The sequence below is a fragment of the Garra rufa genome, chromosome 12, assembly GCF_049309525.1.
Source record: "Garra rufa chromosome 12, GarRuf1.0, whole genome shotgun sequence".
Taxonomy (NCBI): domain Eukaryota; kingdom Metazoa; phylum Chordata; class Actinopteri; order Cypriniformes; family Cyprinidae; genus Garra; species Garra rufa.
In genome coordinates, this window is record NC_133372.1 from 42,941,705 (window position 1) to 42,961,811 (window position 20,107).

The 20,107-nt window shown below is 33.2% G+C and overlaps 2 protein-coding genes across 2 annotated transcripts; one reads left to right on the top strand and one right to left on the bottom strand.

The window, feature by feature from the left end:
- Nucleotides 1-2,074: 2,074 nt before the first annotated feature.
- On the top strand, nucleotides 2,075-6,604 carry rps10 (ribosomal protein S10). The gene is made up of 6 exons (XM_073852011.1): nucleotides 2,075-2,140; nucleotides 3,055-3,204; nucleotides 5,744-5,918; nucleotides 6,175-6,252; nucleotides 6,341-6,396; nucleotides 6,526-6,604. Exons 2-6 carry the CDS (start codon nucleotides 3,055-3,057, stop codon nucleotides 6,565-6,567), a joined length of 501 nt encoding a protein of 166 aa, XP_073708112.1. The 5' UTR covers nucleotides 2,075-2,140; the 3' UTR covers nucleotides 6,568-6,604.
- Nucleotides 6,605-7,933: 1,329 nt separating this feature from the next.
- nudt3b (nudix (nucleoside diphosphate linked moiety X)-type motif 3b) lies at nucleotides 7,934-18,713 on the bottom strand. The gene is made up of 5 exons (XM_073852010.1): nucleotides 18,459-18,713; nucleotides 15,677-15,787; nucleotides 12,482-12,526; nucleotides 12,320-12,404; nucleotides 7,934-11,070 (listed from the first exon to the last, which is right to left on the bottom strand). Exons 1-5 carry the CDS (start codon nucleotides 18,555-18,557, stop codon nucleotides 10,874-10,876), a joined length of 537 nt encoding a protein of 178 aa, XP_073708111.1. The 5' UTR covers nucleotides 18,558-18,713; the 3' UTR covers nucleotides 7,934-10,873.
- Between the last annotated feature and the right edge of the window lie 1,394 nt (nucleotides 18,714-20,107).

The following is a 20,107-nucleotide window of genomic DNA, read 5'->3' on the forward strand; positions in this document are numbered from 1 at the left end:
ATTCCCATAAGTCCACAAACCTCAGGCACTAAACACATCACCGCCTCACAACACAGATGGGAAAACAGGAAAACACTGTTCGCTGCCAAACACAAACTGCCAGAGAAATGAGCTGAGCGCTGAAATATTAACCAACACATTTCTTGTTAACGCATCCAGTGAAGAGGTTTAGCTTGCAATTGAACTGAGCAACAGCTAGATCTCAAGCCAAAACTCAAACTTCAAGAAAAAGAGTTTAAATATAACTATTTACCTTAAAACAGCACAACCAACATATATTTGATTTATCTCATAATATAGACCTACTTTCAAAGGTTAACATGCAAATACGGATTTGTAACTCTAGAATCAGGTTTAGAAAACATTTAGGAAAAGTATCATGATAGTAGTAGACCATCCACTTGTGAGTTATTCACACAGATATTGTAACATGAAAATAATTAAGAATAAATGGCTATATGCCATGCATTCCCTTAAAAATACTATGTAAAATCAATGTTTATTGTTAAATTGCATGCTTACTTCTCATGTATGAAGGCTATGGATGTTTTCTCTGTCACCAGAAGGTGATTGTGAGATATAAATATATTCCTCAAGCAGTCATGCAAGGACAAAAGTAAGGTTTCTTTAGCATTCAACTCTGTCCAGCCAGAAAAAGGCAGGGTAGAGAATAGACTATTGAATATGACCGTATTTGATGTCACAACAGGGCAGTATTTATAGTCAAAACGGACAATGTCTGAATTGTACTGTTCGCTTTTTCCATGCAATTACACTGAATGAGGACTGAGGACATCCATTTTATTTTTTTAAAACAGAGGATTACTTTTTGGAAGTTCTAGAAAAACATATAATTCTATGAATTATTATTAAAAAACAAACTATGAAAATTACACACTACTAGTCAAAAGTTTTTTTAATGTTTTTAAATAAGTATCTTCTGCTCACCAGGCCTGAATTTATTTGTTTCAAAGTATAGCAAAAACAGTAAAATTTTTATATATTTTTTTATAATAGTGTAATTATAAAAAATATAATATAGTAAAAAATATATTTAAAAAAAAATATATATATATATATATATACATATATAATATTTTTTATAATGGTAATATTTTTTTATTTAAAATAACTGCTTTCTATTTGTATATATTTTAAAATGTAATTTATTCCTGTGATTTCAAAGCTGAATTTTGAACATCATTCTGATTCTCTGTTCATTTATTATTACATTTATTTTATTATTATGTTGAAAACAGCTGAGAAGATTTTTTTTTCAGTTCAGAATAACAACATTTATCTAAAATAGAAATAATTTGCAACATTATAAATGTCTTCATCATCACTTTTGATCAATTTAAAGCACCCTTGTTAAATAAAAGTATTCATTTCTATACCCCTATAATGTTACAAAACCTTTTTATTTCAGACAAATGCTGATCATTGGATCTGTTTATCAAAGAAAAAACTTTTAACATTTTAAATATTGACAATAATAACAATAAAAATGTTTCTTGAGCGTCAAATCAGCCTATTCGAATGATTTCTGAAGGATCATGTGACACTGAAGTCTGGAGTAATGATGCTGAAAATTCAGCATTGCATCACAGAAACAAATTACATTTTAAAATATATTCAAATAGAAACCAGTTATTTTAAATAATAAAACATATTTCAAATTTTTACTGTTTTTGCTGTACTTTGGATCAAATAAATGCAGGCATGGTGAGCAGAAGATACTTCTTTAAAAAGCATTAAAACTTTTGACTGGTAGTATATAAGCTATATATCTTTTTATTTCTAAATGTTGACATTAACATTAACTAACAATGAAAAAATGCTTTAGAAGTATTTGTATAGTTCATATTAGGTAATAAACTAGCCTTAAGAAAAGAAACCTTACGATATCTACTTACTGTATTATATATATATGATAATATTTTTATGTATATTTGTTCTATTTTGTTCAAAATTATTATTTCTTATTAATTCATATCAAGCTATGACAAATTAAAAACACCTCCAGTTCACTAGCTGGCGCTTAGCGCTTCACATTTGACTGAATAAAGGGCAGCGAAATAATACAGGAAGTAGAACAGCGGACGTTCTTTCCGGCTCCGGTCTCTCAGCAAGAGTAAAGGTAGGCCGAAACAAGAGCCGAAAATCCGTTCAAAATCTTCATCATCTTACTATTTTATGAATTGTTTCAACCGAATTAAGTTGCAATAAAGCCTGATAATGAATATATCTTAATCTTGCGAACATTTGCAAGAGGAAAATAGTAAATATAAGGCAGGATGTGTGGCTGTGCTGTACGCTACGACGCGAGAGTGCTTCACGGCTCGTATTAAGTCAATATAGTAACACGAAATAAGAAAACAACACTGAATAAATGTATTATTGTTGTTATTTGAGAATGTAAATCGTTTTAAGAGTAAAAAACGTACTTGGAACTTATTTATATGTGTATACCAAAGCATTTAGCATGCTATTGGCTTCAGAGACGCGCGGAATGTCATCGCTGACAAAAATTACCATGATAATACCATGTTTTCTTTCCCCCATGGTACTAACATGACTACTATATGCTTGAACATAATATGCACATGTAATACCATGGTATTGGCATTACTATACTATGGTACTACAGCAGTAACGTTACTTCCTTGTATTTGACTGTACTTTGATTCACTGGTATTTCATAGTAATAGCAGGGTGTTTTGAACGATATACCATGGTACTATCATTTCGTTATCATATTTATAATACGCAAATTATACTATAAAATTGGCTAAAGAATACGATGGTATGTTTGGTAACACTAGGGTACTGTAAGTCTGACTTTTTGCCTCATTAATACTTTTTTGAAACAATTGTCTTAGGAAAATTAGTCTCTATATTATAAAATGTATGATAAATGTATGCATTTGTACTTTTTTGCTAGTCTGCTTCCTAATCTAATAAACCTAACATTTATGATGAAGTTGCTTTGGGTAAAAGTGTCTACCAAGTGCATAAATATAAACGTATGTGTTTGTATTTCTCTTTCTGTAGATGTTGATGCCCAAAAAGAACCGCGTTGCTATCTATGAGCTCCTCTTCAAAGAGGGCGTCATGGTGGCCAAAAAAGATGTGCATCTCGCAAAACATCCAGAGCTTGCTGACAAAAACGTACCTAACCTTCACGTGATGAAGGCCATGCAGGTGAGTCCTTCTGACTGTCATTAACCGCTAGGGATGTAACAATATCAAAATCTCGTGATATGAAGTCCACGATACAATATTATTTTGATATTTAAGGGGAGACACTGCAGGCAAAAATGCTGTTTTTTCGTGCATCTGTCAAGTTTGAGATTTTGGCCTTTTTGGTTTTTCATAGTCTTTTTTCAGGCTAGTGGAAAGAAAACATCCAAAAAACACTGCTAAGTGTTTCTTTCATAGCACTTTATCTATTATGATTTCAATTACAATCCATATTTTTAAAGGCCGTTTTCTCAAAATGATTTTTTTTTTCTCCTACACTGAGCCATAAATCTCCACTTCAGTAGCACTTACACACACCAGACTTTACATTTTTATTCTTGTCTGTATCCTGAAGGTTTTTACAGAGGGATTTGTTCATATATAATTTGCTTGATTTTATATAAGATTTTATTCCCAAAAAATGGTAAAAAATAGTGTTTCCTTTCTGTCCTAAGTTTTTTTTTTTTGTATTATGGTGTGATGAAATGAGATACCCAAAATTCCCTCTGTAAAAACTTCTGACTAATATGTCAATAAAATAAAACTAGAATTTTGAATCTGACTTCATCCAGTGTTTGGATTTTTGTACTAGAAGTGTATGCAAATTAGCACATATTTTATTAAATAATGCCCCATTTGCATATTTAAACCTAACATTTTAGAAAACTTGTAATACAAAAAATGTTTGCAATTATCAGTGTACTTAATCAACTGAGTAAGGTGATAACTATTAATTTTTTTACCCTATTCACCTGCAGTCTCTCGCCTTAAAAGACAAATGAAGACTTTTGTACATTTTTAAGTTAAATTCTATCCAGTGCACTTTGATAGTTCAAAAGTAAGAGCTCCAACCCATGTGTTTAACTAAGAAAACTTAAGTCAGTAAAAAAGCAGTGAATTGACTTGTACCTTAAATTTAAACGGGACTCAAACCTTATTTTATTTGTGGTATACTGTCTCAGTTAAAATTACATTTACATTTATGTTTTAGGAAGCCAAACAAATTAGAATATAATTATAATAATACAAATGCTTTATTATTCCTATGACACTAATACCATATGTGACCCTGGACCACAAAACCAGTCTTAAGTCGCTGGGGGTATATTTGTAGCAATAGCCAAAAATACATTGTATGGGTCAAAATTATTGATTTTTCTTTTGTCAAAAATCATTAGGAAATTAAGTAAAGATCATGTTCCATGAAGATTTTTTGTAAAATTCCTACTATAAATATATCAAAATGTAATTTTTGATTAGTAATATGCTTTGCTAAGAACTTCATTTGGACAACTTTAAAGGTGATTTTTCTCAGTATTTTGATTTTTTGCACCCTCAGATTCCAGATTTTCAAATAGATGCATATTGTCCTATCCTAACAAACCATACATCAATAGAAAGCTTATTTATTGAGCTTTCATATTATGTATATATCTCAGTTTTGTAAAATTTAACCTTATGACTGGTTTTGTGGTCCAGGGTCACATATATTGTGAAACAATTGCACTGTAAAATAAATAAAAATGAATATTTCATAGCTATATTATTTTTGCTTTACACAATAGGGAAATTACAATTCTAATTTCCTAATTTCTACACTTGAAAGAGATGGTTTGAGTTTGGACTGCAGTAATGTTACTCATTTAAACCGCTAGCTGTCAGCAACTCATACTGAACAGTAGAGCTATTATTTTGACTGAGACTTTGGCGACATTTTATAAATGTCGATTAAAAAGTATCGCAAAATGACGGCTTTTCCATTAACCAATGATATGCGACTAAACATTTTTTCCTCTCGTGATGGCAACCGATTTTGTGGGATTTTGGCTATATTTAATCGAATGTGACCTGTAAATGCAAAAAAGCCGTTTCCATTGCTGTTTTGCAAAATATTCCTTTTTCGAATTTACTGAAAAACCACCTCATGTGAGCTTAACTTTTTTGCGATATATGGGAGTCTTTGCTCAATTTGCGCTTTTATTTTGACTCCATATAACTCCAGCTTCAGAGAAAACAGGCTTACAAAAACATGTCTCACTAGAAATCCAGTGAAATGCCGTAATCATCTGCCACGAGATAAAGCATTAACTGGTGGCCTTTGCGTTCTCAAATAAACTCTAAACTTACAGCACATGCAATAAACAAGTTCACTGCATTCACTGTGAACTGAGGCACGGAAAACACAGAATCATGAGTTGATCGCCTGAACGAAATGTGCACTTCTCTTTGAAACGTGGAGCGAAAACAGCCATTTTGTGCTTTCAATTTTAGTTAAAGCATAATGGCCCAAAACACAACTTTGAATATTTTAAAAATGAGACTTTTCGCCCGGAAGACCTCTCGTTTCATATCGTCATGTGGCTGCAATAATATCAAGACAGATTTGCTATCGCGATATGATAGTGATAATATCGTTACATCCCTATTAACAGCACAAACTTGGACCAGTCGATGACATTGTGATTTGTGAATGTATATTAAAACACTTTTACCTTCACAGTCTTTGAAGTCATGCGGGTACGTCAAAGAGCAGTTTGCTTGGCGCCATTTCTACTGGTACCTGACCAATGAGGGCATCCAGTATCTGCGGGACTTCCTCCACCTGCCCCCAGAGATCGTGCCCGCCACCCTCCGCCGCCAGACTCGCCCAGAGACCGCCAGACCCCGTCCCAAGGGTAGGAAGCTCATTTTCCTTTTCTAAAGACATTTAAAACTGAAAATAGTCATTATTTACCTTCGTGATTTTCCATGCAACATATATTGAATAAAATCCACTCAGCTTTTCCATGCAATAGTGATCATAATGAACAAAAAACCTTAAAAGTATCTCTTGTGTAGCAATTTTGACTGATGAATGCTTGTATATAAATGCAAAATGTCATTTGTAATGTGTCACAGGCCTTTTCAAAGACTAAATGTGGTGTTTTACAGGTCTTGAGGGAGAGAGACCGGCCCGTCTGGCCCGTGGCGAGGGAGACAGAGATGCTTACAGACGTTCTGCAGCTCAGCGTACGTATACAGTACATTCTGTTGACATCAGTGTAATCTTTAGCCTCGCTGTGGCATTGTGTTAAACTAAAAGCTCTTCATCTTTCAGCTGGCGCAGACAAGAAGGCTGAGGCTGGTGCAGGTGCTGCCACAGAATTCCAGTTTGTAAGTACTGCCGTTTAAATGGCATTTAAATGCATGACTCTAAACAATTACATAAATGCAAGCTTGAATTATCCAGCTAGAAAAAGGAAATTGTGACGCTTACCTTTTGCATGCGCTCTGTTTTTTCAGAGAGGTGGTTTTGGCCGTGGCCGAGGACAACAGCCACAGTAATTTTCCACGATATCTGTACAATAAAGGTTCAAAAGTACTTCTGTGTCCGACTCGTTCATATTTTGGTTTCAGGTACTTATAAATGCAATCAAGTGATATTTAATGCCTTAAATGGAATTGTTTGTCTAAAAATGTAAATTTGCTGAAAACTTGACAGAAGAGTTCAAACTGATTAAAAACATCACAATCAACGTGACTCCAGTCAATCAATTAAAAGGATAGTTCACCCAAAAATGAAAATTTGATGTGTATCTGCTTACCCCCAGGGCATCCAAGATGTAGGTGACTTTGTTTCTTCAGCAGAACACAAACGAAGATTTTTAACTCAAAGCGGTGCAGTCTGTCAGCCAAATAATGGGAGTGGATGGGCACCAGACCTTTAAAAGTAAAACAAAACATGCACAGACAAATCCAAATTACACCCTGCGGCTCGTGACGATACATTGATGTCCTAAGACACGAAACGATCAGTTTTTGCTAGAAACTGAACAGTCTTTATTTTTTTTTTACCTTTGATACACAGCCACGTCCATCTGTCCTGAGCACGAGTTTAGCATCCGGCTGGTTACACATGTACGCGCTCTGGCGTAGTATACGTAATATATCAAATTTTCATTTTTGGGTGAACTATCCCTTTAACATCTTGAGAAGTCAAAAGCTGTGTGTTTGTAAGAAACAAATCCATTATTAAGGTATTTTTAACTTCAAACCTTTGCTTCTGGCTGAACTATTGAGTCCTGTATGCATAATATTGCTTTCTCCAGTGAAAAAATATTGCCTTGTATCAGTGAGGAGAGGAATATGCAGAGACCAAGCAGTGTTTACAAGCTAAAACAGTTCTAAAAGAATATGTTGGCTGATATTGATGTGAGAGTTGTCCTCAGAGTGAAAAGATGGATCTTAAAATCATAGTCATTGTTGGAAAGGGTTCAAATACACAAAAGTGCTGAAAAACCAAAGAATTTGTGGGATCTGAAGGATTTTTCTGAAGAACAGCAGGCAGTTTAACTTCCGGGCAAACAAGGGACTCATGGACAACTTTTACTAAACAAAAAACAAAACAAAAAACAGCTGTGGATCATTCAGTTAACAACACAGCATTAAGAATCAAATGTATGCAAACTTTAGAAGACGGTCATTTTTATAAATTCAGCTATTTACTTTTATGGACTATATGTAAACATCTATGTGAAATATTTTATTCGGGTCAGTACTTAAGTAATATGCATTTTGTATGATCCTTATTTTGGTAAAATAAAATTTTGCAGATTCTCCAAGGTGCATGTACTGCATATAGTTCAAACAAAATGTTACATAAATCAGAATATTTAACTTCTGTTGAGACAAAGTCACTTAAACGTTGAGGTGAAATACTGGTGTTTATTAGTTGGCACATTTATATTACATTCTCATACTGGTTGATTTCACAATCCCAAAATGAAAAAGCAAAATATTCCAGTAAAGGGTGCAGCTTTTGTTCAGGAGTGTTTGGAGATGTCAGTCATACTTCCAGCATTCCTTTTAAACCAATTACATCATGTTTACCAGGGTGAACTTTTGAAAGTTTACATTCAAAGTCACAAGCAGGGCAAATGTAAGGTGCTTTCTGTGAGATGTTCGCTAAGGATATGAGGATTTCACAGTCTGTGATATACTTCAAATGCAGCAGTTTAGATTTCACATCCTTGTTTTGTCGGACTTTTGAAATGACTGCTCAGAGAAGATCATTCACAGCAATGATGTCCTACGGACGCAGCGACTTCCACTCACTACACAAGTCAAAAAGCTATTTTATACGCTGCTGTGCTGTTGAAAACGAGGGGTACATCAGTATGACCATCGTCACATTTTTCAATCATGACAACTCCCGATTAGCTATTACATGCTACACTAAAAGTGAAAGAGAAAGACTTGCAATCAGCTTCAAAATCAATGACATTAGTGTTGATAGATATTAATCAAAGGCATGTAAACATAAATTCATACATATGTTCATTCACGTTTTAGATCTTGGGTTCATCATTACTCACTTTGCAGTAAAAACAAATGTTGAATTAAAAATGTACTTCATAAGGATCTTGCATCATAAATGCACTTAAAACTCCCAGAGGAGCAAAACGATGCGGTTCAGACTCGAGGAAATAAATCGGCCAACCTAACATGTACCATATCTATACATCATAATGACAAGCACTCGAATTTGACGTTTTGATCTGTACAAGAGCAATTAAAAGACACCAAAACATCTGGCTAACTACAGTGGCTCAAGATTCACAGTATTGCGCCAACCGCTGCTTTCCAAGCGCTTTACAGAGCGTGCAGTTCGGCTTCCAAGACATTTTAAAAGAAGAGAATACGCTTAAATGAGTTGTAGATTTAGATATGGTGATTTCTAAATAGGGTAAAAAAAAAAAAAAGTTAAAACAACCAAAAACCTCTTCAGCTGGACTTTAAGTCCAAGAAAACACCTTCTTCAGCAAATGCTGTCAGAGGAATATTATTAGTCAAATCTACTAAGAGAAGATTCATCAAGAGTGCCTTCAAAAACATGACATGGAAACTGTCCTAGTGCAGACTAGAGCTAGTTTTGTGCAAAAAAATAATATAAACATCTCCACTGAAATAGCCCTACAGATGTCATTTGAAAAGTCATTATGGTATTAATGAAATGTAAACAAAAATTTGACTCGCTTGAAAAGATAGTTTCATTAAAAATGTGAAAATTCTGCTATTATTGACTCACTAAATTCCTTTCATAGTAAGGAAAAAATACTATGGAAGTCAATGGCTACCATCAACTTACTGGCTACCAACATTTTTCAAAATATCTTCTTTTGAGCACAACAGAAGAAAGAAACTCGTACAGCTTTAAAACAACTTTAAGATAAGTAAATAATGACAGAATTTTCATTTTTGAGTGAACTATGGTGGTGTCCCGATATATTCTATAATAAAAAAGTGGTTTAATTTTTTATCAAAGAACAACTGCTCATTACTGATGGCATTTTCCCCCTGAAACAACTGAACTGAAAATGAAACATGCTCAATAATACACTAAACACATATTAAGAAAATAAAAAGCGTCTATTTTGATTTCATGTGGTTCGTGAAGATTTTTTAAACTTCCAGGTAACGTTATAATAGTTCATAGTTTGATTGCTTTGACAAAAGCGAGGATTTCAAAGCTATTTCTTGATTTAATTGTCCACTTTATCTAACGTGGTGCTTCTTAAATTCAACATGGTATGAGCAAATTTGACTTTTTTTTTAAATGTATAAAAATTGTGAGGAAGGAATAAAACAAGACTTTTATCCATCTGAAAGTGATTTATACCAGAATGGGATTGTAGTTGCACAAAATAGTGCATTGATGAAACTAGAAAAATATATTAAAAAGTAAACTGAGTTTGTTTTTATGTCGAGTTAAAAAAGTGCTAGAGAAAACCAATACAGCACAACAACGACCTGCCAAATCAAACCACTATATCACAGTCTGCTTACACGGGAATTGTTTTGCACCAAACAGAATAAGTCTGAACAGTTTAGCTGCTGCTAGTTGGTATTGGTAAAGTTTGCAATACTAATATTCCTTCAAACATCAGCGGGTTGGAAAAAAGTACTGGATTGAAAAAAAAGTGTGCGCTTCTAGAGTTGCACTCCAGTCTAATCAGGTACTACTATAAATTAAATATGTTTTTGCAGGCCCATATGTTATTTACAAGATGGCAAGACAAAAAAGGGTAAGTTAAGAGCAACAATTTAACACAAAGTACAGCTTAAACATTCATCGCACCACGCAAACTCATAAGACAAATAAATACCAGTGTTCATGCAAAACTATTAACTTCTCACAGTTGCACCATTCAGACGACCAAACGTTTCCTCTCGCAACCGTGGAAAGAGAACTAATGAACATACGCACGCAGAGGAAATCGACTGTGTAAAAATACTGAAAGCCACATGCTGACGCACCATGTGTATATTTTTACATCACAACAGTAAAAAGTAGTTCTTGCATTCGTTTAATCTCACACTCGGGCCGCTAAAAGGACGTGGGGCGCGGGGTTTCATGCAACAGTCCGCATGAAAGGAGGATTAAACAGGAGAAAAGCAAGAGTGTTACATTTACAAAACATCGTTTCGAATATTCAACCAACATGTCTGCGCCACCGTCTCGGTGCTCAAAAAGCCTTGGCAAACCGTTGTTTTTGTGTCTGTTTTAAACGAAAAACAATCAAAAGGATAGAATAATGAAAGTAAGAGCAAGAGTGGTGGAAGCATCCGGAGTGTCTGCGTTTTGCATTAGTTATCTGACATCAGAGACCGAGCTCTGGTTAATGCTGTAGGTGGGCGACAGGTCTCCGCCTATCGTGGCCACCAGGGGCGTCCCGTTACTGTTCAGACAGCCTTCCTGTAGGGCCTCGAAGTAAGTGGCCTGTACTGGTTTGTGACACTGCAACACTTCTATGGCATCTTCGATTTTGAACCATTCCCTTTTTCTCCCTGTCAAAACAAAAAATAAGCAGGTGTTGTGAGCCAAATGGAAGAAGATAATTGTATGTTTGCCAATCACAAACTGACCATTTAGGGTTTTGCAAATCCCACAATTTGGTCTTGGTTTTGATGGGATAAATTATGGTAAAACTGACTTGACATGCCTGAACTATGGGTATGTATGCACTTTGTTTAATATATACGCTGTAAAGAAATATTCTTTTATACGGTTTAGAAAACTTGGGGTTAGTAAGATTTTTTTGTTCTTGTTTTTTAAAGAAATAAATACTTAAAACACAATTAATTAATTAAATTGTCAAAAGTATTTGAACTGTAAGATTTTTTATGTTTTTTTTTAAATGCCTGCCTGCATTTATTTGATCCAAAATACCGCAAAAACAGTACAATTTTGAAACATTTTTAGTATTTAAAATAACTGTTTTCTATTTGAATATATTTAAAAATGTGATTTGAAAGCTGAATTTTTACTCCAGTCGTTCAGAAATCATTCTTATATTCTGATTTGCTGCTCGAAAACATTTAATTTTATTATTATTATTATTATTATTAATCTTAATTAACGTTCTACTAATGAATAGAAAGTTCAAAAGGACAGCATTTACCTGAAATAGAAATCTTTTGCAACACCATAAATGTCTTTTTCATCACTTTTGATCAATTTAAAGCATCCTTACTGAATAAAAATACACTGACTACTAATTTTTGAATGGTATAGTGTTACAAAAGATCTTTGGATCTTTCTATTTATCAAAGAATCCTGAATAAAATTACATTTCGACTACATTTCAAAATATATTCAAATAGAAAACAGTTATTTTAAATTGTAAAAATATTTCACAATATTACTGCTTTTGCTGTATATTGGATCAAATAAATGCAGGCTTGGTGAGCAGAAGAGACTTCTTTAAAAACATTAAAAAACTTTTGACTTGTAGTGTAGTTAAAAAAATGTGGTTCTTTTAACTTTCTGTTTATCAAACAATGCTTTTTAGCACGCTTAAACCTGTACAACTGTTTTCAACATTGATTATAATCAGACATGTTTCTTAGGCATTCAAAATGATGCTGAAAATTCATCTTTGTCTCACAGAAATAAATTACATTTTATAGTGTATCCAAATAGAAAACAGTTATTTGAATTTGTAACAATATTTCACAATATTGCTGTTTTTATTGGATTTTCAGTCATAAGTAAAACAACTAAAATCCAAACATTTGAACCAATGTTTGTACTAACCAATGTTGACTGAATCCTCCCAATCTTGCAGAACTTCGGTTACGATGAGAACGTAGACGTATGTTCTGTGTTTCCTATCTCGATTCTGTGTGCGAAAAAAATGTGTTATTTAAAAGCAAGTAGCACAACACTTTAAATGCTTTTACAGTACTCCATTCTTACCTCAAATATTCCTACTAGTCTTCCTAAAGTGCCCTTGACACCAGCCTATAAATGAACATACAATCAATGGATGAAACTAAATCATTGCATTCTTTTTTTTAATATTATTATTATTTTTAAAGAAACATTACATGATCAAGTCAGTTTATTGTCATTAATCAGTGAATCAGTGAGCGTGTTTCCATGCACGTTCTTAAACCGATTACGCTTAATAAGCCGAAAACGCACGTGGTCATGTAAACGCGGTAACCCATTTTCTTTTACCGGAGTAAGGTCATAATCGGCGTAAACATAAACCGCTTTCTGCCTCTTGTCCCGATTTCGGGCAGCACGTAAACGCAATAACCGACGCATTTAAAGGGATAGTTCACCCAAAACTGAAAATTTGATGTTTATCTGCTTACCCCCAGGGCATCCAAGATGTAGGTGACTTTGTTTCCTCAGCAGAACACAAACGAAGATTTTTTAACGAAAACCGGTGCAGTCTGTCAGCCAAATAATATGAGTGGATGGGCACCAAACCTTAAAAAGTAAACAAAAACATGCACAGACAAATCCAAATTACACCCTGCGGCTCGTGACGATACATTGATGTCCTAAGACACGAAACGATCGTTTTTTGTGAGAAACTGAACAGTATTTATATCATTTTTTACGTTTGAAATACAGCCACGTCCATATGTTCTGAGCACGAGTTTAGCATCCGGCTCGTGACATGTGAACGCGCTCTGGCGTAGAATACGCAAACACCGGCCGTAAGCGATCTGTCGAATGTATACAACACTCATTGTTTACACAGAGCACAGAGATTGTGGGTATAGCGGCTATTCAAAATGGTAATTACTTGCGCTTATTTGATTGTTGAAACCGATTTAAAGCTAAAAGATTACGTTTGCTTGTGCAAACTCATCCGGGGCTTTTCACCGATTTCCCCTTACGGTGTTTGCGTATTCTACGCCAGAGCGCGTTCACATGTCACGAGCCGGATGAAAAACTCATGCTCATGACAGATGGACGTGGCTGTGTATCAAAGGTAAAAAATTATATAAATACTGTTCAGTTTCTCGCAAGAACCGATCATTTTGTGTCTTAGGACATCAATGTATCGTCACGAGCCGCAGGGTGTAATTTGGATTTGTCTGTGCTTGTTTTGTTTTACTTTTAAAGGTCTGGTGCCCATCCACTCCCATTATTTGGCTGACAGATTGCACCGGTTTTCGTTAAAAATCTTCGTTTGTGTTCTGCTGAGGAAACAAAGTCACCTACATCTTGGATGCCCTGGGGGTAAGCAGATAAACATCAAATTTTCATTTTTGGGTGAACTATCCCTTTAATTCGTAAGTGAGAATTTGACAACTGATATGACTTCAGAGGTCAAGAAAAGACTAGACTAGTGGTGAAAACAAACAGGACAGCACATCAACAGGAGCATGAAGGCATTTTTCAGACTGTGTCAGTCTACACCCGTCCTGAGTGATAGCGATCCATCATGACTCTCTTTAGGCCAAATGTCATGTACACAACATGGCGCTGACCTCAACTTGAGTAGCTGATTGTCGTCAAACATGGGCTAAATTTAGTCGTGATTATATAGCAATGGTCCAAAAGTCTGAGACCACTGATGAAAATCTTTAATTTAATATACACTACTGCTTAAAAGTGTAGGGTTTGTGAGATTTTTATTTATAAGAAATGTTTCTTGAGAAGTAAATCAGCATATTAGAATGATTTCTGAATGATCATGTGATGGTATATATAGATATTTGGAAAAAAATACACCACTGTTCAAAAGTTTGGGGTCAGTTTGATGTTTTTTTTTGAAAGAGAGAGAAGGAGAAAATGGTTTTATTTTATTATTAAATTGATCATAAGTGGCAGTTATATTGTTACAAATCATTTTTATTTATAAGAAATGTTTCTTGGACAGCAAATCAGCATATTAGAATGATTTCTGAAGGATCATGTGACACTGAAGACTGGAGTAATGATGCTGAAAATTCAGCTTTTCATCACAAAAATAAATTACATTTTAAAATATATTCAAAAAGAAATCAGTTATTTTAAATTGTAATAATATTTCACATTTGATTATATAAATACAGCCTTGATAAGCAGAACAAACAAAACTATTTGAAATTTCTTCTTGGTTCTGCATATAAAGGCTGTATTTATATGATCAAAAAGTACAGTAAAAATGTGAAATATTCTTACAATTTAAAATAACTTCTTTTTGAATATATTTTAAAATGCAATTTATTTGTGTGATGAAACGCTATGCTTTCAGCATCATTACATAATTATTGTAACATTATAACTGCCACTTATGACCAATTTAATATTAAAATAAAATAAAAAAGTATTTTCTCCCTCTCTCTCTCTCTCTCTCAAAAAAAAAACATCACACTGACCCCAAACTTTTGAACAGTAGTGTATTTTTTTTTCCAAAGAGCATCTTGACCATCTATATAGAGTCACATGATCATTACCACTTATATTTGATTCTTACATTAAAATTCTTGACCGTTTCAACATCATTACTTTACATTTCAAAATCTAAAAACTTTTTAACAAGCTCTCAGACTTCAGGACAATCCCACACATGTGGTCCCATCTGACACGGATGACATTGTGTCATGGTACGTTTATAGTCTACTACACACTCTTGGCTACTGTCTGGCAGTGGAGGTGTGAAGAGCAGCTCTTAATCTGAGTGTAATGCCCTTTAAAACTGTAAGGTGATCGTCCCGGGAGAATGAGCGACATGTTTGCCGTCTGTCAGATGGCCAGCGAAAGTAAGAGAGTATGGCGGATCGCAGCTGATGGAACATTATCACTTCTCTTTATGAGAAACCCCATAGGTTAAGTGTCAGCAGAGAGAAAACCTAGATGTTTGCACGATGGATCATGTCAAAAATATTTGCCAAAACATCAGTTATCGTCATCAGGCGATTACTCAGCTGATATTTGGATGTATTCAAATGTTGTTGAGCCAAGATTTACAGAATTTTAATCCATTTTGAGTAACTATATTGTACAGAATAAGTGTGTTTTTTAATGAGAAATTCTGTGTATATTTTATCCACATTATTAACCATCAAAAAACCTCTTACAAATGGCCTAAGAAGCTTTGACAATCATTGAGAGTCATTGCAATAGAGAGTAGAGTATGTATAATCCAAGTGATAAAAGTCAAACCTCTTCACAGACTTCTCGGACAGCAGCGACGTTGGGCTCTTCCTCGGGCTCCATTCCTCCTCCGGGTACAATCCATTTGTCTGGATATCTGCTGCTGCTCACCAATAACACCTGTGAGGACACATTTTCTGAAAGTCAATGATAGGACAATATATCGGCCTGGACCCAAATAATAATGAGCCATTGTGAAATAATCACAACTGGCCAATGCTCATCAACAGAAGTGATAGTTCCCCTTGTGTCTCCTGGCACAATTGATTTTTAACTCATTTTGAGTCACTGTTTGGTACAATAGATGCAATTTCAGCATTTTTGTGAACCTCTGGTGCCTCGTTTGTAAAGACTTGTGTACAACAATCCTAAAAAATAAAGATAAATGTACAACAGTCTCTGACACGTTTTTATGATTTATAAAGCATGTTTCTAAATATATGGATCTTTATAAATCATGAATATTTATTGTCAATAAAATCAATACTATTTGTATAATTAAAAAAGTTATTAATCAAATGTTCTTAATCACATCAATATTTAATTTAAAAAACAGTACTGTAATTTGTCTTGGAGTTTGTGAAGTAATACTATTATGTAAATACTAATATGTAACACATTTCTCACGATTAAAATGATGAAAAAAATCCCTATAACCAATTAATATAGAAATAAAACAAAATGAACAATGGCATGTACAATAGCTATAAAACAAATATACAGATCCATCAAATACTAACAATTTTAGAAACACTATAAAAGGCACATCCCAAAATATATCCATTACCTCACATTATTTAATATTTGAATTGAGGTAGAAATAAAACATCATAAACAATGAAAAAGTAAATAAACAAATGCTTTTAAATCATTAATATAATTTATGAATTCATTTAATTTAAGCAATTACCAAAAAGCAAAGCAATTAAAATGTTGTTCGTTTTGCTCATATAGTATTATGAATTTAATACTATACTAACATTTTCACAATCAATGTTGGATAGTTTGTATTAACTTATGAGTACAAAAAGTGCTTTAAAAATTAGTGCTGGGAAACGATTAATTGTGATTAAATCACATCTAAAATGTTTATTTAATATATAAACATAACACGTTTTTGTTAAAAATATATAAATGCATGTCTATTTATATACACATAATAAATATACACATATATTAATATATACACATGTATTACGTACACAAAAACTTTTATTTTGAATGCAATTAATCACGAATAACAATTGTCCAGCACAAATAAAAATCGTTCATGTCAATTCCTATCTTTATAAGGCAAGCTAAACGAGGCCCTTATGCTTTAAAATGGTTTAAACTGAAATATTTAATTTCCTTCATGGATGCATCATGAGTTACCATAGTTTTCCACATTGACAAAACTGTACTACTGTATTTTTCAGAGTACAGCCACATTACTTCTTTGATGTTCGATGGTATGAACATCAAAGAATACCAGGGTACTTCTTGTTAGCGGTGCTCAAAATAAAAAGTACCATGATATTACCATATATATATATTTATATGGGTATTACTATGTCAATATTCATGAAACACATTGATTTCAGCACTATGGTATATTTCAAAATACTACAGTATTACTAGTATTATTAGTATAGTATTTTTAATTGTTTTGTTAGGGATGGTCCTCTAAATATCTTCAAAAAATACCATGGTACTTCTTGTTAGAGGTGCTCAAAATAAAAAGTACCATGATATTACCATATATATATATATATATATATATATATATATATATATATATATATATATATATATATATATGTGTGTGACCCTGGACCACAAAACCAGTCTTAAGTCGCTGGGGTATATTTGTAGCAATAACCAAAAATACATTGTATGGGTCAAAATGATTGATTTTTCTTTTATGCCAAAAATCATTAGGAAATTAAGTAAAGATCATGTTCCATGAAGATTTTTTGTAAAATTCCTACTGTAAATATATATAAGTGTAATTTTTAATTAGTAATATGCATTGTTAAGAAATTAATTTGAAGAACTTTAAAGGTGATTTTCTCAGCATTTTGATTTTTTTCTCACCCTCAGATTCTAGATATTCAAATAGTTGTATCTCGGCCAAATATTGTCCTATCCTAACAAACCATACATCAATAGAAAGCTTATTTATTGATCCTCCATATGCTGTATACATCTCAGTTTTGTAAAATTTAACCTTATGACTGGTTTTGTGGTCAAGGGTCACACATACATACATACATATATATATATATATATATATATATATATGGGTATTACTATGTCAATATTAGGGATGGTCCTCTAAATATCTTCAAAGAATACTATGGTACTTTTTGTTGGCGGTGCTAAAGAAAACAAAAAATACCATGGTATGTTGAACACAATGCTGGTACAATAGAATTAACGTTAACATGTAAACGCCACGATATTTAAACTACCATAGTATTACAGACGGATGTACTATGGTACATCACAGTAATTTGTTATAAGGAAGTCTTTAAAATTTTATGTAATCACATGAATTGTATGTATCCGATGAATTTCGATAAACCAGTCAAACTGTCAACGAGTCGCGCGTTCTCGGCGCAGCTTCATTGATTACCGCTCGTCGCGTCGTTTAACGCTAGGCCGACTCCGCGAACTACTCCCAGGCTAACGGCTGATAGCACTCCGCTACCGCGCTGCCAAAGGCTTTGAGATCCAGCAGCTGACGCGTTGACAGACGCACGCATCTTGCGTTCTCCCGGCGGCCCGTTCCACCGGCAGCGAGACTCACCTCCTGCTCGGTCTCGTTCCTGAAGCACAGGCAGGCGGCCCGCTTCTTGTACCCGTCTCCATCATAGGTGCGCGTTTGGTTCGACTTGAGCTTCAACATCTCGGAATGGGCGTCACGACTGAGATCGGAACCTGAACCTGAAGAAAGGCAAAGTCCGCGAATGGAAACCCCGCGTCAATCACTGGAAATAAGCTCTTCGACGCTTCATTTTTCCAAAGCCGAGCGCATCTCGGAGACAGACGCCATTATCGAAACCGCTACGGGATGTGCGCAACCTGCCCAGCGCAGACTGATAAAAAGCACGTTGTTGATTTTAGAGAATAGGGCTTGCGGATATGATATTCCGCATAACAATCCGTTCATTGTGTACGGATTTATAATATCGCTATCAATAATAATTCGTTTTATTAACTTTTATAAATTAAATATTGCTACATTAACAATACGAATTAATATAATCCGTATTAAATTAAGTATACAGTATTTTACAGAAAATTCAATATTACAACAAACATTTATATTAACAATACTAGATAAAATATTATCAGTCAAATAAATATTTAATAAAATATACAGTAGTGTAATTTGTCCTGGTGAAGTAATACTAGTATGTAAATACTAACATGTTAGATTTCTCACAATTAAAAAGATGAAAAAATCCCTACAACTAATTAACATTTTAAATAAAACAACACTAAAAATGACAAATAGCTATAAAATATACAGATTCATTGAATACTAAAAATTACAAAAACAGTAGGCCTATAAAAGATTAGTCCTGTCAAATGATTAATCACATCAAAAATAAGTTTTTCTTTACATATGTCTATACTGTGTATATTTATGTATATATAAATAAATACACATACATACAGTATATATTTCGAAACTATTTAGCTTACATGTATTTATTTACATTCATATAACTGATAATACAAAAAAATACAAAAAATTGTTTGCATAAAGTGTATACTGTGTATATTTATTATGTATATAGAAATACACAGTATATATTTTGAAAATATTTATATATAAATATATTTTTCTTAACTATATACATGCATGTGTATACATAATAAATATACACAGCATGCACACATATTATGTAAACATAAACTTTTATTTTGGATGTGATTAATCACAATTAAGCAAATCAAAAATAAAAGTTTTTGTTTGCATAATGTGTATACTGTGTATATTTATTATGTATATAGAAATACACACACAGTATATATTTTGAAAATATAAATTTAATTGATATTATATAAAAATATTTTTATAAACATTTTAACAAAAAATATATACATGCATAATAATAAATATACACAGTACACAGACATATTATGTAAACAAAAACTTTTATTTGGATGCATTTAATCGTGATTAATCGTTGGACAGCACTAAATATATCTCTCTCAAAATATATATAAATTACCTCTCTTTATTTAGTATTTAAATTGAGCTGGAAATAAAACATCGTACACAATTAAAAAAAGTCAACATAAAAATCATTTTACGCTTATAATATTTTAATGGTTTAAATTCTCTTAAAATTCTCTTATTTATTATATAAAAGTAGTTATTAAGTAAAGTAGTAACATTTATCTTAAAACTATTATGCCAGTCTATAACATTTAATATATTAATGA

Excerpts from the sequence above, each read along its gene's own strand:
- rps10 (XM_073852011.1), top strand. The coding sequence starts at position 3,055 with ATGTTGATGCCCAAAAAGAACCGCGTTGCTATCTATGAGCTCCTCTTC. Across the intron at positions 3,205-5,743 it reads ACGTGATGAAGGCCATGCAG|TCTTTGAAGTCATGCGGGTA; the intron begins GTGAGTCCTTCT and ends TTACCTTCACAG. Across the intron at positions 5,919-6,174 it reads CGCCAGACCCCGTCCCAAGG|GTCTTGAGGGAGAGAGACCG; the intron begins GTAGGAAGCTCA and ends GGTGTTTTACAG.
- nudt3b (XM_073852010.1), bottom strand. The coding sequence starts at position 18,557 with ATGTTGAAGCTCAAGTCGAACCAAACGCGCACCTATGATGGAGACGGG. Across the intron at positions 15,788-18,458 it reads GGAACGAGACCGAGCAGGAG|GTGTTATTGGTGAGCAGCAG; the intron begins GTGAGTCTCGCT and ends GTGTCCTCACAG. Across the intron at positions 12,527-15,676 it reads TCCGAGAAGTCTGTGAAGAG|GCTGGTGTCAAGGGCACTTT; the intron begins GTTTGACTTTTA and ends GTTCATTTATAG.